Source organism: Chiloscyllium punctatum, chromosome 45, assembly GCF_047496795.1.
Source record: "Chiloscyllium punctatum isolate Juve2018m chromosome 45, sChiPun1.3, whole genome shotgun sequence".
Classification (NCBI taxonomy): Eukaryota; Metazoa; Chordata; class Chondrichthyes; order Orectolobiformes; family Hemiscylliidae; genus Chiloscyllium; species Chiloscyllium punctatum.
This window is the reverse complement of record NC_092783.1, coordinates 36118527-36145774: the sequence shown is the minus strand read 5'-3', so window position 1 is coordinate 36145774 and position 27248 is coordinate 36118527. Positions and strand designations below refer to the sequence as shown.

The 27248-nt window shown below is 38.4% G+C and overlaps 1 protein-coding gene across 1 annotated transcript in view; it reads left to right on the top strand.

The window, feature by feature from the left end:
• rnpep (arginyl aminopeptidase (aminopeptidase B)) overlaps positions 1-26762 on the top strand; it is a 38352-nt gene extending 11590 nt beyond the window's left edge. The window contains exons 3-11 of the mRNA XM_072563546.1: positions 506-657; positions 6690-6806; positions 10059-10294; positions 11122-11235; positions 13282-13394; positions 17988-18096; positions 18991-19215; positions 25396-25538; positions 26243-26762. Coding sequence (XP_072419647.1) covers positions 506-657; positions 6690-6806; positions 10059-10294; positions 11122-11235; positions 13282-13394; positions 17988-18096; positions 18991-19215; positions 25396-25538; positions 26243-26389 — 1356 coding nt within the window. The 3' untranslated portion in view covers positions 26390-26762. The remainder of the gene's footprint in view (positions 1-505; positions 658-6689; positions 6807-10058; positions 10295-11121; positions 11236-13281; positions 13395-17987; positions 18097-18990; positions 19216-25395; positions 25539-26242) is intronic.
• Positions 26763-27248: the final 486 nt, after the last annotated feature.

Below are 27248 nucleotides of genomic sequence, written 5' to 3'. Positions count from 1 at the left end.
ATTGTGCCTGCACTGCAGTTTGGAATCCAGGAATTTAAAAACCAAATAGAATTGCAGTTGTCTTCACAGACTGAATATTCAGCTTACACCATTTCAAAAGCACAGAAGACACGTGCGCACACATTAATCTCGGTTTGATTATTTATTGGATTGATTAATTCAATATTTATATATCCAAAAAAATCATAATTTTGCTTTCTGTAGTAGGCAGTAAAAAAAACTACAACACCAGCATTGAGGCCAGACACTATTAACAAATGCCAGATCCCATGCTCTAGTCCTTCCACATGTTGATTGTTTCCGTCCTGAAGTGTAACATTAACATTGCCAATGGTCTGGCAGTGTGCCCAGTTACTGAAGTATACCTTCTATTCACAACGAATGTGAGATGAATCTAGCCTGACTAAGTGACGATCTATTAGTCTTGTAATTTCGGGATAAGAAATAGAAATATTTCTCTTGGACAATGTGTGAATGTTTAATATTACTGTCACTTATCTTTTAGGTTCCTAAAGGCTTTACAGCAGTTATGAGTGCAACTAACTGGGATCACGATGAAGAGGAAAACATATTCCACTTCAAAATGCAACACCCAATTCCTTCATATCTTGTTGCTTTAGCAGTTGGTGACATTGTCTCTGCTGATGTTGGACCAAGGTGAGCTCATCCTCTGTCTAGCTATTTTGTAGTGGCTAGAGTTTCAAGGATGAGACGTTTTTACCAAGTGGTGAATTCCAACATTGGGAAATTAGAAATCTGCTATTTGAACTCTTGTTTCTGAATTTAATGTTTAAAGCAAGAAGTGACTTGTTCGATTCACTAATGGTCACTTCAAGTAAGCTGCTCCTGACATCACACATCCTTATGAGTTTCTGCACAATCTAGGTAAAAGAAATTGGAATTGTTAATGTTGGACTTTTTTTTTGCCCAGCCTGATTGAAAATCCAAGAAGATGCCTGATTTGTCATAAGCAGCTTACTCCAAACAAGTCAGTTAAATTTGACAAGATGTTTTAAAAGCAACCAATCACAATGCTACTTGCTCTTAGCAAGTGACAGCCACTTCTGCCTAGTCCAGCTCTCCCACATCTGAGCAACCTAGAGATAGTGGGGAAGATGGAGGAGTGGTTGAGTGAGGTGGATGGGAGTACAGAGGGCATGAGTAAGTGAGTTGGGGGAAGCAGGGGTTGGGGCAACGGAGACGAAACAGAGATAGGGGGTGCGGGAGCGAGGAGAGAATGCTGGTTTCACTGTATGGGAGTGGAGTCTTCTCGAGTTTGGCTCAAAGCTACAGGAATACAGAACATAACATTTCTACAAAAAACTTAAAAAAACCTGTTTCCTATGTTTATCTGTAATAGTTGAACATTTTACTGACATAACAAATGTTACTATCCTGCTTTATTGCCATTTGTTTGCTGGCATGTGGGGTCATGTTAACTGATGCATGAACGTAATCTAGCCAAGCCATGTTATATTGTAAATATGGACTTTGTCCTATGTATTACATGCATAGACTTCGTTAAATGTTGAAATACTGGATCACTTTGATTTTGTCCAAATGGATTGGTCTGCAAAAGTAGATAGGAAGTAAACAGAAACTGAAGCTTCAAATAACTTCAAGTCAAAAAATTCCATCCATTTGAAATGACCCAGAAATGTGCATTTCATGACAGATTATCAAAAGTGATTCCTTGTCACCAAAACTTTTCAAACTTCTCTTTGGCACGGTAGCACAGTGTTTAGTACTGCTGCCTCACAGTGCCAGGCAACCAGGTTCAATTGTAGCATTGGATAAATGTTGGCGTGGAGACCTCTGGGTGCTCCATAGGCCAAAGATGTGCAGGATAGGTGGATTGACCGTGTTAAAAATAAATTGCCCTAAAATATTCAGGGGTGTGCTAGTTATGTAAGTTAGCCATGGTTTAAAAATCCTATGTGGGATTATGGAGATGGTTGGATCTGCGTGGCGTGCTGTTTGGAAGGTCCGTGCAGACTCGATGGACTGAATAGCCTCTTTCTGCACTGTCGGGATTGTATGATTCTGTAGCACTCACAATGGAGTTTAAAAGTGCAGAGAAATCATTTTGTTTTTTTTTTGCCAGTATGTAACAGTTAACATACAACTTAATTTCTGACAGTGTCAAAATGAAAGTTCTTTCCCTTCTGCTGAACAGGATATCACATTTATTACAAGAAGTAATTCATAATGAAGGGATAAATTCCTAGCTTTTCACTGTCAATGACGAATGCAAAAAGACTAAGCAGTTTTTGTTTTTCAAAATTATGTCCAAAAAAAAATTCCTTGCAGTATTCCTTTAGTCCAGTTGTCTTTTTTTTGTACCTATGACCAATAAAGTGAATTATGATTGTATTTGTTTCCTGTTATGTCATGTGATAAGGCCCACTGATTCTATAAAAGCATTCAAATATAATGAAACATGAGGCTTATTATAGGACTGCAGGTGTTATTTGACAATATCATTTAATTAAAATATTCTGTTTCTACATTTTGCATGTGCACTGACTGCTATGGCAACAGGTATGTGGGAAATGAGGAATGCAGTTCTTAAAGGGATGCAGCATTTTTATTTTGCTTTGGGCTTAGGAGAAACCTCCACCTTTTTAGAATTGGTTATTTGAGTGAATGTAGTGTCTCATGTCAGGTCATTGGGTGTGCTCTTCTAGACTAAGGAAGACTATTAAGGTTGTTTAAATGGGAGTGTGTGTTCCGTTTGAATCAAGCACCATGCCCATAATACAATGAGATGCCACCATTTCAACACTGAAGTGTTGAATTTGTTTATCATACAAAACAGGCTTTTAGAGCATGAGATCAGACGTTTAACAATCTATACATTCTGATTAGAGGCCAGCAATAGAAAAGGGTACAATGAGAAAGGATGTTGAATAGTTTGATAAACTGCTGTCATTTTCTGTGGAACTTATGGTTATATCATTTGGTTTATTATAATTGCTTCTGTTGTCAAAAGGGATGCATTAATGTTATCTACAAGTGGCAGGAATCTGAAAGAATTAATATAGATTGGAGTGACAAGACTGAGGATTTAAGGGAGCAGCGTGGTAAGAAGAGGGTTGTCAATATAAAGAACTATAGTTTATTCCTAATATTCTACCTTATGTCTGTAGGGAAAGTTTAGGAAAGCATTATAAGAGATGGGATTTATAATCTAGCGAGCAACAATTTGATTGGAGATGGTCAACATGGTTTCATCAAGGGCAGGTAGTGTCTCACAAACCTCATTGAGTTTTTTGAGAAGATGACTAAGCATGTGGATGAGGGTAGGGCAGTTAACATGGTGTACATGGGGCTTCAGTAAAGCCTTTGGTAAGATTCTACATGGTAGGCTATTGGAGAAAATGCTGAGGCATTGGATTGAGGGTGATTTAGCAGTTTGGATTAGAAATTGGCTTTCTGAAAGAAGGCAGCAAGTGGTGGTTGATGGAAAATATTCAGCCCGGAGTCCGGTTACTAGTGGTATGCCACAAGGATCTGTTTTGGGACCTCTGATGTTTGTCATTTTTATAAATGACTTAGACACAGGCGTAGGTGGATGGGTTAGTAAGTTTGCAGGTGACACTAAAGTCAGTGGAGTAGTGGACAGTGTGGAAGAATGTTGCAAGGGAACTTAGTAAACTGCAGAATTGGGCTGAAAGGTGGCAAATGGAGTTGAATGCATATAAATGTGAGGTGATTCACTTTGGAAAGAATAACAGAAAGGCAGAATACTGGGTCGATGGAAAGATTCTTAGTCATGTGGGTGTGCAGAGGGATCTTGGTGTCCATGCACATAAATTCCTGAAAGTTGCCAGCCAGGTTGATGGTGCTGTTAAGAAGGCATTCGGTGTGTTAGATTTTATTGGTAGAGGAATTGCGTTCCGGAGCCATGATGTCATGCTGCAACTGTACAAAACGCTAGTCAGGGCTCACTTGGAATATTGTGTACAGTTCTAGTTGCCCCATTACAGGAAGGATGTGGAAGCATTGGAAAAGGTGCAGAGGAGAGGAACGAAGGCCTTATAAGGAAAGGCTGAGCCACTTGGGTCTGTTTCATTGGAGAGAAGAAAGCTAAAAGGGGATTTAATAGAGACATACAAGATGATTAGATAGGGTGGACATTGAGCGTCTTTTTTTCCTAGGATGATGACGTCAGATTGTACAAGGAGGCGTAGCTGCAAATTGCGGATTGGTAGATTTAAGACAGATGTCAGAGCCAGGTTCTTTACTCTGAGTGGTAAGGGCTTGGAATGTCCTGCCTGCCAATGTAGTTAACTCATCCACGTTAGGGGCATTTAAACAGTCCTTGGTTGAGATAGTGTGGGGGGTTGGGATTAGATTAGTTCACAGGTTGGCGCAACATCGAGGGCCGAAGGGCCTGTTTTGCGCTTTATTTTTCTATGTTGTATGTACCTTGGTAATTGTGCAACATATGCATTGGTCTAGTGAACCTTGTAATTTTACATGTTGCAGGGTTTCATTATGCGAGTGGTCAAGTATTTGCCATTAATGAGATTCTGGACTTTGCAGGAGCCATACACTTGTCCAATGTTTGGCATCCTCTCCTAGTTTTCATGAGGAAGATAGGAAATATGTATCTGTAGACATGGGGAATCTTTCACTAGCTTGATCCAGTGATGTGCCAGATGTTCCAGTGGTAAGCTGAAAGGATCCAATAGAGTGAAATGTCAATACTTATGGGTGACCATTTAGCAATGTTAAGGCCTGTCCATATGCCAGATCTTGTGAGCACATCAGGGGATGAATGAATTTTGTGGAATAACAACATAACAGTAGAAACTGAAACAGGAATAGTCCACAGCCGGATCAACCACCTCCAGCACTTAACATGATTTTGGCTAATCTTAGGTTTCAACCCCACCTGCTCCCCTTCCCTTTTTGATTCCCTGAGACTGTCTCACAGTCTATCTCAGCCTTAAATATATTCAGTGATACTGCATCCACCAGCCTCTGAGATACAGAATTCAACAGATACACAAACCTTTTGAGTGAAGTAATTTCTCTTCTTAGTCCCAAATGATTAATCCCTTATTTTAAGACTGCCCCTTCAGCACCTACCCCATCAAGCTCCTTCGGTGTATTGTACATTTTCAATGAGATCACTTCTCACTCTTCTCAACTCTAGAGAACATTGATCTAATTTACACAGCTTCTCATCATAGGACAGCCCCTTCATCCCAGGGTCCTTCACTAAAGCACCACCAAATGTAAGTAAAACAAATTGATCTGTTTATGGACAACACTTCCTGTAATCACTATGAAAGAAACGATTTTATGAATTGGACCATATCATTTTTCCAAAGTTGCTAGATACAGGTACAGTTATAACATTTAAAAGACGTTTGGGCAGTTACATGAATAGGAAAGGTTGAGAAGGATATGGGCCAAATGCAGACAAATGGGACTAGTTTAGTTTGGGAACCTGCTCAGCGTGGATGAGTTGGACTGAAGAGTCGGATTGGTGCTGTATGACTCCACCTCTTTAAGCGTACGTTATTAACATTGGCAACAACATGTTGCCATCTCCAGTTTCAGTGCTGATTCACTTGTGCAGTCAAGATTTAGTTTTGTATTAAAATAACTTTGTAATGCTCTCAGCACAGGATCAGTGTGATGTTTCAGTGTTCATGTATTTTGTTTGCTTTGCTTCCTGATGCAAAGCTGTGTTTCTTACTAGGATGTGATTTGGTGTTATTTACAGCTCTCTTACTTATGGAATCAACTTCAAACATTATTGTCATCCCTCCAAGCTATATACCATCCTAACTCAGAACTAAATTGTTGCTTATCCACTCAAAACCCTGCAACTCAGTCCCAAACAGTACTGTGGCACTACAAAGATTTTGGTAATTCAAGAAGTTGACTCACCATCACTTTCTCAAGTGAAATTAGGAATGGACAACAAATGTTGGTCTAGCTAGTAATGTACACATTCTATGAACAAAAAAATAGACCGTATTTTTCATTGTAGATAGCCTGAAGACCGGTTTTCCCTAATGTGGTCATGTGTTTTTGTGTCTAAAAACAAAGCTCTGGGCTTGATCTGATTGCTTGCCCTTCTTCCCCATTTATGAGCATCCTTTCCACCTCCAAATCCACACTCGTCTGCCCAGTTCTACATTGTGCACATATTGAATTCATACTGTAACTCAAAGGAGGTGGTCTTTATTGAATTCTTTTGTTTGCTTTCTTTCTGGCCTTGTACCACCTCGCACCTAGTCTTTTAAACACTGCCATATGTGTTTTGGTTCAATCTTTCTCACCTCTTTTACTCTGTTTTGTTTATAAAATTTTATAGCATTCGTGGTACAATAATAAATTAGCCTGAATGTTTCTCTATTTCGTATTTGAATCGTTTTCACGGTCGTCTTCAGTTTACATCTGAAGAAGAGATTTTTTTTTAGGTTTACCTATAAATTTGAGCATTCAATGAATGCTATCAACTTGTAGTCACACTATATAATAAGAGGTGGTAACAGGATCTGGATTTGTTTTCTGGACATTATGCTTCCTCCAGTGAATTAAACAATTCTATCTACTGAAAATGTCTGTCACCTCAGTAGAGGAATTATGTTGACTAAAGTGCATAGATTTCATTGTTTCATTCTTACTGTTTAAAAATATTGATAGTAATCATATTTCTGGGACAGGAGTCGTGTCTGGACTGAACCCAGTCTGTTAGAAGCTGCTAAAGAAGAATATGATGGTGTGATTGAAGATTTCTTGAAAGTTGGTGAAAAGCTATTTGGGCCATATGTATGGGGACGGTAAGTCTTTCTGCTGTCTTTTATTCAAAAAATCTTGTAAGCACACAGTTCCTGCACACAAACCCCGCTTCACATTGTCATTGCTTTTGTTAATTCTTTTACATTTAACTTAAAATTACATATTTTATGTTGGATCTGCCAACATAAACATTTTATTATGGTGTTTTCCATTAAAAGCAAATTGCTTGTCACAGGTTCTCAATAAATTAACTGAAACGCTGATAACAAATGTCTTTTCTAATTGAAATTTCTAATGCCTGAAAGAAGCAAACTGAATTATTCTTTGCAGTAACAAACTCGCTTTCTCTAAATTAATGTCTATTTGCTAATTCCAGCTGCATATATGTTAACTCCTGTCTACAACACTAGAGAATCAAACCTTTGACATGCAAGTTTAATTGCATCATTTTTCTCATACTTCTTTTGCCTTTTGCATACACTCTCGCATGCCCTCTCTTGTCGTCTTCCTCTTGCCTTTCAAGTTTTTCACATGTGAACCTCTGCCTTCTCCCACTGTTTCATTTTCTTTATTTGTTTTTCTTAATGTGCTTTGTAACATTCATAGTACAGCTTTAATATGAACCACTCCTAACTGGCATTTTTAAAATGCCTATTTCGCAATTATGTTATTAAACTCGACCCGACTGAATTTGTTGTGCTTTTAAATATCTTTTTATAAGGTTCTTACTGAATCTTCAACTTTGTTTGAATAAGCATAAATCATAAAACAGGAGGACAGTTTTTTTTCTCATCTGTATAACATTAGTTTTGCAATGCATCTCAGTAAATCAGTGTGTCTATTGCTGTCAGTGTTTGACATGATGCCCCGGTGTTTAAAATCTTCAACTCTGTGCCTAATGGCACAGTCTAGAATAGTGGGTACTAAAGAAAGATTTAATTGAAGAACCAATAAAACAGAGCTACAAATTCTAGGGATCTGAAACAGCCAGCAATTTCTGGCTTTGCTTCATTGAGGAGGACTATGCCCATCATAAACCCCTGCAGATTAGATTGTAGGTTTTAACTCCATTGTCTGCAGTTTTCAATGACATTGTTCATTAAGCAATGATTAAACATTTTGCTATTCTGAAGAACAACTTGTTTGTGTTTGATTAGCTGAAATATACGGCAATGCGCATGCTATTTCTAAGGTCATTTCATTAATTTACTGTCCTTATCTGTTCACTATGTACATGTTCATTGTAATTGACAGTCTCCACTACACCCTTGATATCGATTATAATCTGGTAATTTATAAATAAAATTCTAGTTTGACATTTTAAGATGTAATTAATATTTAGGGTTTCAATCACTGACATCGATCAATTGAATTGGAAAACCGTGTTGGAAAGAAAACTTTAAAGGAATGAGAAATATCTACGATAATAAGTATATTCTTTGACTAGATCCTGGGTTTATTTTTCAAAAAAAGTTCATTTTCAAAGTTCGTAAAATTGTTTTCAAGTTATTGTTTTGCGGCTGGTGGCAGTCTTCTCTGAATTTAAATCCACGTTATGAATTTAAACTTGCAATCTAGGCAGTCCCTTCATTGGTGTACTTTTGGGATAGCTGCAATGACAGAGTTGCAATCTTTCTGCTTTGATTAGGCAGAGGTTCCATCTGTTCGCGCAAGTGGGTGTAAAAGATGCCATGGCATGAATTGGAAAACATTAAAAGCAATTTCCTAGTATCCTGGCTAGAATATTTCCGTTTCAGAAGCAAACAATAATTTGAAGTCCTGAGAACATGATAAGCTGCAGATCCTTTTCCTGATCAAAAAAAATTATCGTTTTCTTTCTCTAACATATTATGAAGTTGGATTCGAGAAGTTGAGACTAAGGAGAAGGCTGAGGGGAGATTTGATAGAAGTATGTCCAAATCATTAGAGGTCAGGGCATACTAAAAAGGGAGGAACTTCTGACATGTAAAATTGAGAATCAGATCACATGCTTTTAAAGTGTTTTGCAAAAGAAGCATATGCAAGGTGAGAAAAAGCTTTTTCTCACAGTCAATAGTTATAAGCCAAGGTCTAGAATGCAGTGCCTACAAGTGTGGAGGAGGCAGGGTCGATTGCAGTGTTCAAAAAGACATTGTTTGTACTTAAATAATCATAATGTGCAGAGTTACAGAAAAAATACAGATTGGCTCTCTGAACATTTTGGACTTAGTGCCAGTGTAGATACAAGGCGCTGAATCACCACCTTCTGCACCATAAAGTTCTGTGGTTTTATGACTTGTTTCTGTGCCCCCAAACTAAATTCCATTTGATTGCTCATGGCTCTCAGCCTGTATGTTGTTTAGCTGCACAAAACCTAGCAGCCAAATTTAAAATACATACACATTTACTAGAAGATAAAACTTTGAACCATAATGTCTGCAGTGTCTTTTAAAGGGACATCCAAAAGATTGCCACGTCATTTCTCAGATTCAGAGTGATAGGTTACAAAGTGAACTGTCTGTTTGTTACGCAAGTTCTTTTGTTTTTGCAGCTGTACGGAGCTAGCTTCTGGGAATTGCTCTCCACTGAGGTGTGGTTTTCAAAAATCTTTTTTTGTTCTTTTGAAATCAAGGGAGTAGCAAGGTTCGTGAATAGATTCCAGAAAGCCAAGATGAAACTGCAGATTGCAGTACAGAAAGTGAAAGATAAATTCTGGAGATGCTGAACGTCTGAAATAAAAATAAAATGATGAAAATACTCAGCTGCGTTAATGAGTTCTGATAAAAAGTCAATAATCTGAAATGTTGAATATATTTTTTCTTTCCATCAATGCTGCCTGAATTTGAGGTTTTCCAAGCTTCTATTTTTATTCTACTGTGTGGAAAATAAACTCAAGTAACTGAATTGATTTATCAACTGGCAATAGACTGGATTTTTGCGGATCCCTGTACATTTTATTTTTGTAACATATTTGAGCTATTGTATAGGGTAAGAAACTTAATGGAGAAAATCACAGGATGTGCCCATCGAGACTGATTGCAAGCTTCAGAATACAGCTCTGTCCCTGCCTAATTTCATCAATTCTTCCATAGGTTACATATTCTGATACAGATCCATTCCTTCATCCAGCCACAGTGACTATCTCAAGTCTTCATTTGCAGAACTAATTTACGATTCATGTTTTATGCCATTGTTGGTGAGGAGAAGATGAGTTTTGGGACATGATATAGTGAGAAAATCATGTGTGGATACATTTAGGGGATGTTTTTATCTGTTTAAAATAAATAACCCCAAGTTTCTTGTAATATTCTAAGGTATGATCTTCTCTTCATGCCTCCGTCTTTCCCATTTGGTGGGATGGAGAATCCCTGTCTTACGTTTGTTACTCCATGTCTGTTGGCTGGAGATCGTTCATTGGCTGATGTCATCATCCATGAGATTTCTCACAGCTGGTTTGGCAATCTTGTAACAAATGCCAACTGGGGAGATTTCTGGCTTAATGAAGGTTTTACAATGTATGCTCAGCGGAGAATTTCAACAGAACTTTATGGTATGTCTTTTAAGAGTGTACATTAGTGATTTAGAATTTCAGTCTTCCAATTGTGATTTCTATAAAATGTGATAATGCTTATTATTCATCTTCATGCCATTTGGGTATACTGCTCAATTGAGGTATTGAGCCTCAGTACATTTTTTCAGAGTTTTTAAAATAAATTTATTTATTTCATATGATTTAAAATGTAAATGCTTAAGTGTCACTTAATTTTATTAGTGTCATTCATGATTTTGGGGTTAAAACACTTTTTTTCTAACGGAGTCAATGAAGGGAATTGTTTCTTCTCCTAACATTTATAATGGAGATTTTTCAATGTGATGTTGTCAAGTTGAACAGACTCATGGTAAGGAACTGACTAGAAGTTAATCACATCTCAGTTTGGGAAGTTGTTGAAAGGGTTTGCCTTCTATGAAGTATAGCAGATAATAAGGTGTCGAATCAAACAGCATGTGAACAAATTGTACATGCATCTTTGTTCGTATTTTTATGAAGCGGAAGGGCCTAAAGAAAAGGGAGATTTTTTAAAAACAGAGTCATTGGTTTTTAGTTTTTAATCCTGTTAAAGATGGGGTCTAACTAGTTATGAGCATTCTCATTGTTACTGCCTGTGGCACTCCAGGAGAGTATGAGGGAAAGTTTCTTTATCTCTGAAAGATTGTTGTCTGTTCCTAGTTTTGCTCTTTAAACCTAAATCCAGCCCCTGTCAAACTGCTGAATTGTTTGTTGTCAATTCTATCCAATTTTATTTGCACGTAGACTCTGTTGCATGATGTTACAGATATTGTTAGTAGATTAATCTATCTGTACATTTTATTTCTCAGGTGCTGCATATACTTGTCTCGAGGCTGCTACAGGGAGAGCCCTGCTTCGTCAACATATGGATAACACAGGGGAGGACCATCCACTCAACAAACTGAAGGTCAAAATTGAACCAGGTGAGAGTTTAGCCTTTAGATCTACACAAAAACAAAGTGCTAAAGCAACTCCATTGATCTGGCAACATTTATGGAAAGTAAAATAGAATTAACTTTTTGACCCAAAAGACTGCTCTGCAGAACTGAATCGACCTTCATGAATTTAATGAATTAAAAAAAAGCTTTGTTTAGATTCACTTAGAGTGAATCCTGATAGAGGCTTAATTTCAAAAATCTTTCTAATTAATAGAGCCTGCTCTATAATTTTTATGGTTATTAGTGCACCAGAATCAAGTGAATATTTCAACGAAGTGAACAGAAGTGAATGGTTGAAAACATTTTGCAATTGTTGCTTTGTTTAGATTCACATTTTGTATAGTTCTTACATAGAAGACATTTGATTTGCTCACCTCAATTTCTCTGCTTCCCTCATCTATTCTAAGCTAGCTTTCTCCCAAGCTAAGCTGTATTCTATTCTTTCCAATCTACCCCTCATTTGGTGCACTGACCTGTAACATTCAGAGGTTACGCATCAACTCTCCAACACTTTCTCTCATCTGGGCCATGAGCCCACCACTGAACATTATGCCATTGTTTCTAGGATTGTCACTGAACCTTTCTCCTCAGTGATCTTTGCTGCACAGCTTCCCACCTTGCAGTTCCCTCAGCCTCTTCTGGCCCACTTCTACCAACAGAATGCCCTAGCATGCCCACTGTTTCAACTTGTTTCCGCAACACTGAACTTACCTCTTCCTATTCTAGGTTTTTTATGTCATTTTGTTCAGTCTGTTCTAACTTCCATTTCATTCTTCTGATACTTTACATCAGTTCCACAGTTTCCAGTTTCCTGACCCCAGGTACCACCTTCACCATGGATGTGCAACCCCTCTACACCTTCATCCCTCACCAGGACAATCTGCAGGCTGTCTTTCAGTTTCTTAAATGGAAGTCTGAACAGTCCCAATCCATCTTTAACCTTCTGCGCATTGTTGAGCTTGTTCTTCTTTGAACAATGTCTTCTTTAATTTGTCTTGTTTTCTCCAAATAAAGGTGTGACTTAGTACACATATGGACCTTTTGGCACTCCTATCTTTGTTATGGTTCTGTTCGCTGAGCTGGGAATTTGTCTTGCAAACGTTTCGTCCCCTGTCTAGGTGACATCCTCAGTGCTTGGGAGCCTCCTGTGAAGCTCGAACTGACAACCGGAAGCGGCAGAGACAGGCCACTATAAATGCCGGAGGAAACAGCACAGAAGCGCTTCACAGGAGGCTCCCAAGCACTGAGGATGTCACCTAGACAGGGGACGAAACGTTTGCAAGACAAATTCCCAGCACGGCGAACAGAACCACAACAACGAGCACCCGAGCTACAAATCTTCTACCAAACTTTGAACTCCTATCTTTCTTTGTGCAGAGGGGTTTGTGGAACAACTCTGCTTCCAGTTCCTCTTGGGTGTCAATCCATATACTCGAAGAGATCAGTGACTGTATATTCACCCTTCCTGCTCTAGTATAGATCTCGAAACATTTTATCAATTTTGCTTTGAATTTCATCCTTTATTTCTCTCATGTGAGAGTCTTGCCTTCCCTTCCTTGACTTCTCTATCTCCATTTCCAGGGATAGACTGTTAATGTTCATTACAATTGTGGCAACTCCCACATCTCAATTTTGTTGCATTCTGCTATATCCCATTTTCCCATTTTTTCATCTGAAACTAAAGTGCCAAGACTACTGAGTAATTGATACTGTAAAGACATTAGTGGGTAATGAAAAATAGGCAGACATAGATTTATATAGGGTCTTTCAAACTTTTGAGCCTGCCAAAGTATTTAAAAACAATGGCAAACTTGTTGAATTGCTCTGGTAATGTTAGAGAAAGAAGTGATATTCAGTGCTCTGTAAGTTTAGATGGTCCACCTAACCTTTGCTTCCAAATTTTGCAGATTTTCTTAGCACTCAGATGTGAGCCCATTTGTATAGGAAATTTATTTTTCTTTTAATTGTAATTAAATTAATTTGTTGTTTAATTCATAACTGCTGAATTCATTTCATTGTAACTTATTTTAGGCATTGATCCTGATGACACATATAATGAAACTCCGTATGAGAAGGGCTATTGTTTCGTGTCATATTTGGCTCACCTTGTGGGTGATCAGAACAAATTTGATGCATTCCTTCGGGTAAGAACCCTTTATTAAGTCTTTCACTAATAATGATATTTATTTAGTTTTATGATAAACTGGCCTATTTTAGATAAAACCTTATGGGACTTAGACATGAAGTTCCAGCTGTACTCCAAAACTTCATTTATTTTACGTTCACTCTTCTCAAGCTTAGCTGAAGCCATAGAGTCTTAAAATGTTGGCTTACACACTCTTTTTATCTACTTTTATTGCAAAAGGTAACCTCCATTGACCAGTTTTGTTTTGGGTTTTCAAGTAGATGTTTGGCTTGTGCTCTGTGCTAAAGACTGCTTCTATACTCCAACAAAGCAGGATCTGACCTTATACCTGCAGGGGCAATTTTACAGAAACTCATTAGGTAATGCAAATAACTTACTTGATTTGAGAAAAGCCATTGAATTATGTCCTGACCTCATGATTAAGAAATAGTAAACACTTCTTTATAATTGAAAGCATAAATTATATAACCGTTTAATTAAAATTTGTCATAAGCAGTAACACCGGCTTTCACTTGAAGTTTCATTAATTCATTTGTTGTTAGTAAACCTGGGATGGAGGCTTTGGTATTTTTATATAAATGGCTACCTGTAACAGCCCCTGGAAGTCCCTGGGATGTCTCCATTCAAATTACAGTACCGATTGGTAAACTGGGAGAATGCCACTTGGCATCACTTACTGTGTCCTTTCAAATTGATACTTGGAACATAAGAAACAAAAAGCTCCTTCTGTTGCTGAATTATTTATCATATTAACATAATGCTTCTCCAGTCCAGTCTTTATGACTTCCACAAACTTTGTAACAAATGTATCTGTGGGATAAAAATAATGCCTTTAGTTGACGTATCAAATAATTTGTGTATGTTACTGTCAGGGATAGACAGATTTGTAGTAACAAAGTCTAGTTATCTGAAACTTCATCTCATATGTTTTAAATGTGAAAAGCATTGTACAACAAGGAAAACTATCTTCTCTTGCAGTGAAAACGTATAATTGAATAGTATGTAGGATGCTGTTACATCACACATTTAAGGGTAATGTTAGTCATTCCTGATGCTTTTTGGAACAAGTTAAGGAATTTCTTTTTTGGAATTGCAGTAGGTAAACAAATGTATTCACATATAGATTGATTTAGAGAAACACATTGTTGAAGAGTTACGTTAAACTGTTCAGTTTAACAGTGGCAGTCCGGGGATCAAGTATAGGAGACCACTAGAAATCTTGCAGAACACAAGATGAACTGCAACTGAATGAAATAAGCGATGAAAACACTAAAAGTTCTTTACACACAAATTAATCTTCAAGTTAAACTGTTAACATGGAAAAGCCCTTTATTCCTTCAACCACTCTTTTCAAGAAAAGGCACTTGTTTTGATTGTTAGACATGATTATGTACATACTGACAATTTTTCAAAAAGCATGAAGATCATCTCATTGAGTTTAGAAAATTATAGAGTTGAAACTTAGACATTTTTCACGTTTTACTTGCATCTGATTCATTGTACTTGCATATATTTTCTGACTAAAATCAAGCGACCTTATTTTCAGCATTCTGTCCTGATGGGTAGTTAGAGTTTTCATGAATATTATTCCAATTTTTAATCAAAACACAAAGATAAAGGAAGATTATAGATGGTCTATAAATACTAGTTTTATCAGTGATTTTACATTAGATTCCCTACAGTGTGGAAATAGGCCCTTCAGTTCAACAAGTCCATACCGACCTTCCGAAGAGCGACCCATTCCCCTATATTTACCCCTTCACCTAACACTACGGGCAATTTAACATGGCCAATTCACCTGACCTGCATATCTTTGGACTGTGGGAGGAAACTGAAGCACAGGGAGAATGTGCAAACTCCACACAGACAGTTGCCCGAGGTGGGAATTGAACCCAGGTCTCTGGCGCTGTGAGGCAGCAGTGCTAATCACTGTGCCATTTCATTTTCATTCCAAGAACATAGTTTGAGTGCTTTATTTCTCAAAGTAGGCAGACTTTTATTGAAAATCCCTATTTACAATTATGTAAACAATCTTGGTCAAGGTTTTCACTGCCTCCCAAGTCATGGGTTTCTTCCTTTTTATTGCCTTTCATCAATCTCCTTTTCCTTGCTTTCCCTACTCACTGCAAATTAATTTTTGATATCTCAGTCTATAGAAACTTTCTACATGGTGTTCCTTGGAAGACAGTTTTCCAGTTAATTAAAGGATAAAATATCAGCTTGACTCAGTCCTGACCTCTGTCAGTGGAATATTGTGAATTGTAATGCCAGTCTTGTAACTGAGTATAATTTAGTAACATATACTAGTAAATTGTTACAGGTGAAGCCCTTTTGATGAAGTAATCAATCAAGTCTTATTTTGTCTGGTTTAGTGACTCATGTGGACATTAAATCCCATTGTACTGTTCAAAGAAGAGCACAAAATGCGGCAATATTCTGAGGGACTTGTCCCTCAAACATCTACCAAACACAAAATTAAGTCATTCATTTAGAGTCATGGAATTCTAAATGACAATGTTGCATCTCTGTAGATGCAGCCAGACCTGCGTTTCTTCAGCATTTTTCTTTTCCAAACACTGCAGTAGTTTGCCTTTTTAACTAGTTATTCATAGAACATAGAACAGTACAGCACAGAACAGGCCCTTCAGCCCACGATGTTGTGCCGACCATTGATCCTCATGTATGCACCCTCAAGTTTCTGTGACCATATGCATGTCCAGCAGTCTCTTAAATGTCCCCAATGACCTTGCTTCCACAACTGCCTAGGCAACGCATTCCATGCTCTCACAACTCTGTGTAAAGAACCCGCCTCTGACATCCCCTCTATACTTTCCACCAACCAGCTTAAAACTATGACCCCTCGTGTGAGCCATTTCTGCCCTGGGAAATAGTCTCTGACTATCGACTCTATCTATGCCCCTCATTATCTTGTATACCTCAATTAGGTCCCCTCTTCTCCTCCTTTTCTCCAATGAGAAAAGTCCGAGCTCAGTCAACCTCTCTTTATAAGATAAGCCCTCCAGTCCAGGCAGCATCCTGGTAAACCTCCTCTGAACCCTCTCCAAAGCATCCACAACTTTCCTATAATAGGGCGACCAGAACTGGATGCAGTACTCCAAGTGTGGTCTAACCAACGTTTTATAGAGCTGCAACAAGATCTCATGACTCTTAAACTCAGTCCCCCTGTTAATGAAAGCCAAAACACCATATGCTTTCTTAACAACCCTGTCCACTTGGGTGGCCACTCTAAAGGATCTATGTACCTACACACCAAGATCCCTCTGTTCCTCCACACTGCCAAGAATCCTATCCTTACTCCTGTACTCAGCTTTCAAATTCGACCTTCCAAAATGCATCACCTCGCATTTATCCAGGTTGAACTCCATCTGCCACCTCTCAGCCCATCTCTGCTTTCTGTCAATGTCCCGCTGCAGCCTACAATAGCCCTCTATACTGTCAACGACACCTCCAACCTTTGTGTCATCTGCAAACTTGCTGACCCATCCTTCAATTCCCTCATCCAAGTCATAAATAAAAATTACAAACAGTAGAAGCCCAAGGACAGAGCCCTGTGGAATACCACTCACCACTGACTTCCAGGCAGAATATTTTCCTTCTACTACCACTCGCTGTCTTCTGTTGGCCAGCCAATTCTGTATCCTGACAGCTAAGTTCCCCTGTATCCCATTCCTCCTGACCTTCTGAATGAGCCTACCATGGGGAACCTTTTCAAATGCCCTGCTGAAGTCCATATACACCACATCCACAGCTCGACCCTCATCAACTTTTCTAGTCACATCCTCAAAGAACTCGATAAAGTTTGTGAGGCATGACCTGCCCCTCTCAAAGCCGTGCTGACTGCATTTAATCAAGCCATGCTCATCCAGATGGTCATAAATCCTATCCCTCCGAATCCTTTCTAACACCTTGCAGACGACAGACGTGAGACTTACTGGTCTGTAAATTCACTCACCTCTCCTTGCAAAGCTTTTTCTCCCCCTCTTGCTACAATTCCCATTTATCCAAACCTGGAAGGACCTTTATTGAGTATACTTTGTAAGTTGCTTCCAAGGCCAAATGGAAATATGACAAAGTATTCATTTATGGTGTCAGATGTGCAGAGTAATGTGGATTAAGTTCTGTGGCTATTAGTTACTATGAGAAAGATGTGCCAAAATGTGCTTGGTTGAGGTTTTTTGAATCAGAGAAACACATCATGTAACCAGTAACTTGGACACAAGCACTTCACCGTGGGATTCATATTTGTCCAGTATCTGACTGCAATTTTTAAAAAAATAAAAGTTTTTATTCTTTCCAAGACAGTGTTTTGGTGCCCAACCCTAATTGCCCTTAAGTAGGTTGTGGTGAATGCATCCTTGATAAGCTGAAGTCTGTTTGGTGCAGGGGCACAGCTGTTAGGATGGAGAGCTCCAGGATTTTGTTGTGAAGGAAGAACAATATAGATCTGAAGATGTGGCTTGGAGAGGAACTTAAAATTAGTTATGTTCTCTCTGCTTGCTATTTGGTTTTTGGCATTTGTTTTCACTTGAACAAACTCTTACGTCCTTAATACTCTCTTGTTTGGTTGCAGGCTTATGTGAACAAATTTAAGTTTCAAAGTATTGTAGCTGAGGATACTTTGGATTTCTATTTAAGCTATTTCCCAGAGCTCAAGGAAAAGAATATCGAAAAAAAACCAGGTAATGCTCTTTTATTACATTTACACCTAATTTGAGGGAGGAATGCTTTTGGCATTGTAGTGCTCTTATTCAGAATTTATCTTTTTCATGTCACTAATGGCTTATGGTAGTTATGGTTTTCCAACATGTCTGTATGATACTTATATAGATGTTCTTATTATAATAGTGGATCCTTGATAAGATTTTAGTGCATTTAAGGTATTGATATCCTCAGATCCGAGGTTGGTTCATTTTAAGCTTTCCTGATGCTGCCTAATTTCATCATAATTGATAATTCCAAAGTGCATTAGCAATCTACTCCACCTCATTGCTTGTTAAAAACATAGAAATTGAAGATAGAACAAACGTCAATAAAGTCTTCTACTTATTGCAGTCATGTTGCATTTTATTCATCTTTGGGACCTCTATATTTAATAAGTATTAAAATACTAGGTAGGCCATTTTGCATCAAAGACTCCAGTGTCCGGTTGTGTCCATGGCAACCAGCATCAATATTTATTCTCAGCAACATCTACAAATGTATCAGGTGCAATGTTCTGCATCAGTAATAATCAATCAATCAGTTCTGAAACTTTGTAGCCCACAGACCACTGAGTTGGGCAAAAGACAACACAGGCTGCTTATCAGTCTTCTCATAAAAAAAAACACAAATGAGTGTAAGTTCCAGGATATTATATCACCATATATTTCTACTTAAAAATATTTTAATTGAGGGATCAAAATAAGTACTTTCTCATCCAGATCACTGTGAATATCAAAAATTAGCATTTGAGTCACAATGAGGCCACAGAATCACAAAGCACTTAAGGTTAAGACAAGAGCTAGGAATGTTTGCTTTGAATTGAATATTCTCTGTATTGGCTGCTGAACAGACTTATTTTCTTTTGATTTTAGGGTTTGAATTTGACTGCTGGTTGAACACTCCTGGGTGGCCACCTTACCTACCAGACCTTTCATCTGGTGATACTCTGATGAAACCTGCAGAAAACTTAGCAACTCTGTGGCTAGCTGCAGATCTGAATATGTATGCGATCAAAGCTGTTGATATGTCATCATGGAAAACCTACCAGATTGTGTACTTCCTTGATAAACTCTTGGAAAATTCACCTTTACCCCAAGGTAATATTTTATGATTATATCTGTCACATAACAAAGCTTAATTTCCTAGTTACTTAGAGCAACACATGACCCATAAACAGACGTTTAGACTGGGGCCATTTTACCATTAAACTCCTGAAAGAACATATTTTGAGTCTTTAAATTTGTGTATGAATAATTTTGTTTAAGCAATGAATTAAACACAGTGCTCACCTAAAGTGTTATGATCCAGCTGGTGATCTTTCAAAAGGAATCAAGTATCCTGACTTCAATTGATTACACCACAACATTTCATTGGACGTCAATTTACATTCTGCTTTCCCCAGAAATCTCTTATTGAATAAGTAAATATTAAAAATATTTAATTTTATAGGGACCACCCTTAAGTATGTCACTGTCCTATGGAAAATGTCTATGACAGCTATTCTCAGGTAAAATATTCACATCTTCTCTCTTGATTGTGGATAGTCAGGTCCCTTTCTGCTTGGTTACTTTTCCTACAATTCCAAGCTAATCTGGTTGCTTTGTCTGCAATGAGGTGCTGCAAGATATGTTTTAAGTTTTTCCAACTTTTGTTCCCCTCCACATTCAAACTAAGATTAAGAATCACTTGCAATGATGAATTTATGTTTTACTCTGTTGTGTGTGTGTGTGTGTGTCTGTCATATGTTTTAACTAATTACTCCGGGTTGCAGTCCACACTGCAACCAAAGTACACTCAGCAAGCACCAAGATAGATTGAAATCAGAGTATCTCCTTACCTTTCACCTGGCTCCATGTGGCATATCCTGATCTGGGCTGTTTGGATTTACAATTTTCTTTTGATCTGATGAAGCAAGTGAGTTTTACAACTTCTCAGAGTTCACTTAAGTGCTTTTAAAGTAATTTAGCTTTACCTCCTAAACGCAATCTTGAACTGCACTTCATGCAAACACAACAGATGTTTTCTACTCAGTTCTTTAAAAAGCAAAAAAGTCCACTGCTATTTCATACCTCTCTCTCCTGACCATTTTAACTTGCAATCTGGAAGTTATATTCCTAAAACATTCAAACTACGAGAGATTTGCAATATTATTCCTACCCAGAGCCGCCACCTTGACCCTGTATCTGAAACCTTCCCATTGCTAATTCACTTAACCTACACTGGTCAATTTAGCATGGCCAATCCACCTCATTTGCATATGGTTGGACTGAGGGAGAAAATCTGAGCGCTTGGCAGAAAGCCACGGGGAGAATAGGCAGCATGGTGGCTTAGTGATTAGCACTGCTGCCTCACAACACCAGGGACCCAGGTTCGATTGCAGCTTCAGGTAACTGTCTGTGTGGAGTTTGCACATTCTCCCCGTGTCTGCATGGGTTTTGTCTGGGTGCTCCAGTTTTCTTCCACGGTCCAAAATTGTGCAGGTTAGGTAATTGGCTATGCTAAATTGCCCTTCGTGTTTAGGGATGTGTAGGCTAGGTACATTTAGTTAGGGGAAATGTAGAGTAATAGGATAAGCAAATGGGTCTGGGTTGGATACTCTTCGGAGGGTGAGTGTGGACTTGCTGGGCCAAATGACCTGTTTCCACTCTGTAGGGATTCTATTCTATGATGTGCAAACTCCGCACAGTCGCCCAAGGGTGAAATCGAACCAGTGTTAACCACTGAGCTGCCCATTAAACATTTGATCTCTGAGTTGAAAATGATACATCATTCAACCTCTCGAGCTTGTTCTGCTATTGCATGACTGATCAAATTTTTAGAATTATTACTTGAGTTAGCAAATACTAATTTCTGTAAGCGAACCACACAATTCTTAATGCAAAGGCAAGTATGATCTTGAGCATCGCATAAGTTCTAAACCTAAGGATCAATTCATAGTGAAGGTTAAAGGCAAAAATGATCTGTGGTTATGTCCTCTTCAACACAATGGTAGACTGTTACCTCAGGTTGTGCATTCAAGTCCACTTCCGATGTTTAAGCCTGTGGTCTGGATGGTTCATGCATTGACTGAATAAACATTTGACAATGCTCTTAATACACTTGAACAAAGTACAATACAGCACAGGAACAGGCCCTTCAGCCTGCCAAATCTGCACCGATACATTTTTCCCTTCCACACTGAAACTGTCTTTACTTATAGGATCCATATCCCTCTATTCCCTTCCTATTCATATATCCGTCCAGGTTCTCCTTGAAAGCTGCTGTTGTATCTGCTTCCATCGCCACCTCTGACAGTATGTTCCAGGTACTCCCCGTCCTTTGTATGAAAACATTGCCTTGCACATCTCTCAAACACCACTCCCCCCCACCGACCTCTCTACCTTAGGAAAATGCCTCATATTTTCCCCTCGATCCATGCCATTCACAATCTTTTAAATTTCTATCAGGTCAACCCTCAACCTCCAGTATTCCAGAAAAAAAACAAACCCAGTCTATTCAACTTTTCTTTATAGCTAAAATCCCCCATGCTCAGCAATATTCTGGTAAACCTTTTCTGTACCCTGTCCAAAGCATCCATATCCTTCTGGTTGTGTGGTTACCAGAACAGTACGCAAAATTCCAAGTGTAGCCTAAAGCTGCAGCATAACTTGCCTCTCCTTATCCTGAATACCCCTACCAATGATGCATGCCAGAAGCCTTTTCCTTAACTACCTCCTTTCCTTAACTAACTGCTGTCTCACCTTCAGTGATCTGTGGACCTGCACACCCAGATCCTTCTCCATATCAATACTCCTAAGGGTTCTGCCATTCACTGTATAATTTCCACCTGTACTAAACCTTCCAAAATGCATCTCCTCACATTTTTTCCAGATTAAACTTCATCTGCCTTTTTTCTGCCCATGCCTCCAAATGATCTAGATCCTGTTGTATCCTCTGACAATCTTCACGATCCACAACTCCTCCAATTTTTGTATCATCTGCAATCATACTAATTAGACCAAATCATTTTTCCTCCAAATCATTTATGTAGACTATGAACAGTAGAGGTCCCAGCACTGATCCCTGTGGAACACCATTAGTCACAACCCTCCATTCCGAAAAGCATTCTTTCACTCCTACCCTCTGTCTATGACTAAGCCAGTTCTGTATCCATCTTGCTAGCTCACCCCTAATGCCGTGTGAAGTCACCTTTTGTACCAGTCTGCCATGAAGGACCTTGTCAAAGGCTTTACTGAAATCCATGTAGACAACATCATCTGCTTTTCCCTCATCAATCATCCTCATCACCTCAAGGAAAACTTTGATCTAGTTGGTGAGACACAACCTATGCAGCACAAAATCATGCTGTCTATTGCTAATGAGTCAACTTACTTTTAAATGTGTTTCAATCTTGTCCCTGAGAATCTTTTCCAATAATTTTCCTATAACTGATGTGAGGCTCACAGATATGTAGTTTCCTGGATTATCCCTTTCCCCTACCTTAAACAATAGGCCATCATTGGCTATTCGATTCCCTACTGTGGAAAAAGACCCTTTGAGTCTACCACAACCTTCTGAAGAACATCCCACCCAGCCCCACTCCCACATCCTGTCCCCCTAACCCCATATTTTACCATAGCTAATCTACCCCCTGGTCACTATGGCAAAGTTAGCATGGCTAATTCACCTAACCTGCATATCTTTGGACAGTGAGAGGAAACCAGAGCACACAGAGGAAACCTACACAGACATGGGGAGAATGTGCAAACTCCATACAGCCAAAGACTCGAGGCTGGAATCAAACTTGGATTCCTGGCGCTAAGAAGCAATAGTGCTAACTACTGAGCTACCATGCTGCCTCTTCTCCAGAGTCATGGAGAGTCATGCAGCATGAAAACAGACCCTTTGTTCCAACCAGCCCATGCTGATCATGTTCCCGAACTGAACTAGTCCCACCTGCCTGCGTTTGGACGGTATCCCTCCAACCTTTCCTGTTCATGTACTTATCTAAATGTCTTTGAAATGTTGTGACTGTACCTGCATTCACCACTTCCTCGGGCAGTTCATTCCACCCAAAACCAGTCTGTGTAAAAACTGTTGTCCCTCGTCCTTGCTAAATCTTTTTGCTCTCACCTTAAAAATATTCCCCCTAGCTTTGAACCCCCCCCACCCTAGGAAAATGCCTATTGTCATTCACCTTATCCATGCCCCTTATGATTTTGTCAACCTCTATCAGGTCATTTCTCAATCTCTTACCACTCCAGTGAGCAAAGTCCCAGCCTATTCTTTATAACTCAACCCCTTCAATCTGGTAAATCTTCTCTTTACCCTCTCCAGTTTAGTAATACCTTTCCTATAACAGGGCAACCAGAACTGCACACAGTACTCCAGGAGAGGTCTCACCAGTGTCCTGTACAACCTTAATGTGAACCCCCAATCTCTACACTCAAAAGGACTGAGCAATGAGGACAAACATGTGAAATGACTTCTTAACCACCATGTCTACCTGTGATGCAAATTTCAGATAATTATGTACCTGAACCCTTAGGGGTCTCTGTTCCACAACACTATCCAGGACCCTACCATTAAGTATATAAGTCCGACCCTTGTTTGTTTAACCAAAATTCAATGCCTCTTATTTATCCAAATTAAACTCCGTCTGCCACTACTCAGCCCATTCACCAAATCGATAAGATTTCTTTGTAAGCTTCGGTAACCTTCGCTGTCCACTATACCAACAATTTTGGTGTTATTTGCAAACTTATTAACCAGGCCTCCTAAATTCTCATTCAAATTGTTTATATAAATGACAAACAAAAGTGGACCCAATACTGGTCCCTGTAGATCACTGCTGATCACAGACCTCCAGTGTGAAAAGCAACCCACCACCACCTTCTGTTTCCTACTGTCAAGCCAATTTTGTATCCAATTGGCAACTCTCCATGAGCACCATGCAATCTGACTTTATTAATAGTCAATCATGCAGAACCTTGTCAAAGACTAAGTCAGTGTAAACGTCTGCTGCTCTGCCCTCATCAATATTTTTGGTTACTTCCTCAGAAAATTCAATCAAGTTTGAGAGAGACAATTTCCTATGCGCAAAACCATGCTGACAATACTCAATCAGTCCTTGCCTCTCCAAATGCATGTCAGTCCTATCTTTCAGAATTGCCTGCAAAACCTATCCATCACCAATGTCAGATTCAAAATTTGTAGCTCCCAAGCTTCTCCTTACAGCCTTTCTTAAATTTGCTAGTCTCCAGTTCTCTGGCATCTCAACTCTGGTTGTTGATGATACAAATATTTTTGCAAGGGCCTTGCAATTTCCTCCATAACTTCGTGCAATGTTCTGGAATACATAAGATTAGGTACTGGAGATTTATCTACCTTTGTTTTCTCAGACCTCCAGCACTTCCTCTTCTAATGTGAACCGTTTTCAAAATGTTAATATTTATTTCCCCACGTACTCTAGCCTGCATTTCTTTTTCCATAGTAAAAACTGATGTGCAATAACATTTATATCTCTCCCACCTCCTGAGGTTCAACACATGGAGAACCTTGATATTGAAGGGGCCCTATTCATTGGCTAGTTGCTCTTGATGTACTTGAAGAATCTCTGTGGATTATCCTTTATCTGCCAAGGCTATCACATATCCCCTTTTTGCTTTTCTGATTTCTTTCAAGAATGCTCTTACACCCTTATACTCTTCAAGAGATTCATTTGATCCCAGTTGTTTATATTTACTATGATTCCTTATTCGTGACCATAATATCTGCATTAATCTCGATCTCTATCTTTGTTCATCTACTGTTCCCTACTCATACCAGCTTTACCCTTCACTCTAATAGGAACGTAATGCCTCTGAACTCTGGTTATCACACTTTTGAAAGCCTCCCACTTGTCATCTTTTTACCTGTGAACAGTCTACTTTAGTCAACTTTTGAAAATTCCTGTCTCATAACCATCAAAATTTGCTTTACTCCAACAAAGAACTCTTATAAAAGGCCTATTCTTTTCCATAACTATTTTAAAATATTATGATCTCTCGTCCTTAAGTATTCCCCTATTAACACTTCATTCACTTGTCCTGCTTTACTTCCCAAGAGAAGGTCAAGTTTTGCTCCTTCTCTTGGAGGTACACTTCAGTAATATCAGATGGATATGCATATGTAACCAATGTGTGGTGGTCATGACCAAATAGAAAATCATGTTCAGCAAAAACAGTATGGTAGATAATGTTAATTTTGTCATAATAATGTCTGGAACAAAATTTGAAAGCTGATTTTTTTTTTTGTAGGTAATACTGCAAAGCTGGCTGAAATGTATCCAAAAATATCCAAGGCCAAGAATGCTGAACTGCGTTTTCGCTGGGTGCAGATTGTTATAAAAAATAACTATGAGGATGCATTTGATGAACTCCAGAATTTCCTCCATAGTCAGGTATGTGAATGAATACGTTCATTGAATGAATAGGTCATAATCCCTTTACATACTGTTCAGCAAAAATACTTGACTACGTTTGTGAAAAATCTAATTAATTATAAAAACACATGCTGTTGGATACATTCATTTAAAAAATTTAGTAATTTTAAAGTGCATTGAAAATTTTATCAGATAAATAAGAGCAAGTGGAAGAATGGGATCAGGCAAAGAGGTGGATTGAGAGTATGTTTTGGGAAACATGGGGAAACATTGAGGGGGCAGAGCACGTTTCTTGAGAGGAGAAAGACTGGGATCACCGAGAAAGATGGATTGTCTGAAGAAAATAAGGTTCAAGTGGTTGAGGAAAATAATGCAACTATATTGGAGAACAAAGACATTGCATTGCCAAAAATAACCATACAACTGGAACTGAGGTACAAGCCACAAACAAGATTGTGGCATGTACAAAAAACATTTGATCATGATAGGGCAATGTTTCTTCTGCTTTCCATGTAATTTTTGATTGAGTTTAGTGCAAACATGCTCATCAGAAACAAAATTGTTAAATTACTAGAATTATTTTTAAAATGATCATAAAAGTCATAAAGTGATCAACCTTCACGAGTAGGGTGTCTATAAACTTGATGTTAATCCTATGCTACAAAATGTTTGAAATACTGGTGCTTTCCATCCTCCTGAAAATTGTCATTGTGCCTTCACAGGGAAAACAAAAGTATACTGTTCCGGTCTATCGAGTGATGTGGTCTCAAAATGAAAAGACACGTAAACTGGCACAGGAGGTCTTTGCAGCCACAAGCAAACAGCTGCACAAAAATGTTCAAAATTACGTGAAGAAAATTTTTGGCTAACATGTATGATTTATCCTATAAATGAAGTTTTAAAATTCTTAAATTTTCTACTTTACACTTTTCTTACTTCCCAGCACACTTTTGAATATTTATATTTCAAAATGTACTGCTGTTAAGCATAATTATGCCTTCAAATTTATATGTATAAAATCAGGTAAAACAGTTTTTGAATATGTAATCTCTTTGCCATTGTAGTACGAACATTTTTGTCTTTCAGTAAGGATAACAGTCCTCAACTTGGGTATTTTCCTAAATAGGTTTGACAAGTTAAAACTAGTAAATTCAACTGTTTGTTGATCCCACTGGTTCACTTGTAATCACTTTTACAGTAGCTTTTAACTTCGAAAATTAAAGGTGTTTCAGAGAAATATAACCAAGATTGGAATTCTGAACTGAGGTGCTAGCATCTAACCATTTTGATCTCTTTAGAGAGTGCATCAATTTAGCATATTCAAATCTTTGTCTTTTCAATCTAATCCCTTAGCTGTGAATGAGCTTCAGAACCATATGATGTAAAATTGCTTTTGCCAGTTGCCTGTAGGGATGACAAAGAATGTTGGGAGAATCGTTACAAAAAAGCTTAGCTATTTCTCCTGTGAGTTTGTCAACAGCCAATAGACTTGTCCAGCTTTCAAGGTCCAGACCAGAAAACCATGTACGATGCTCTTAAATTTATAGAAATTTCTAAATTTTACAAAACGTGTATCACATTTAAAAATGCATAGCAAAGTAAAGCACAAAACATTGTGACTTCCTGAAGCAACTTTGAGGGGACAAAATTTCTAACAAGCTAAGATTTTTAGTATTCCAAATTTAGTATTACCTATGTAACGTAACCTTCTAACTGTTGCAGTAATAA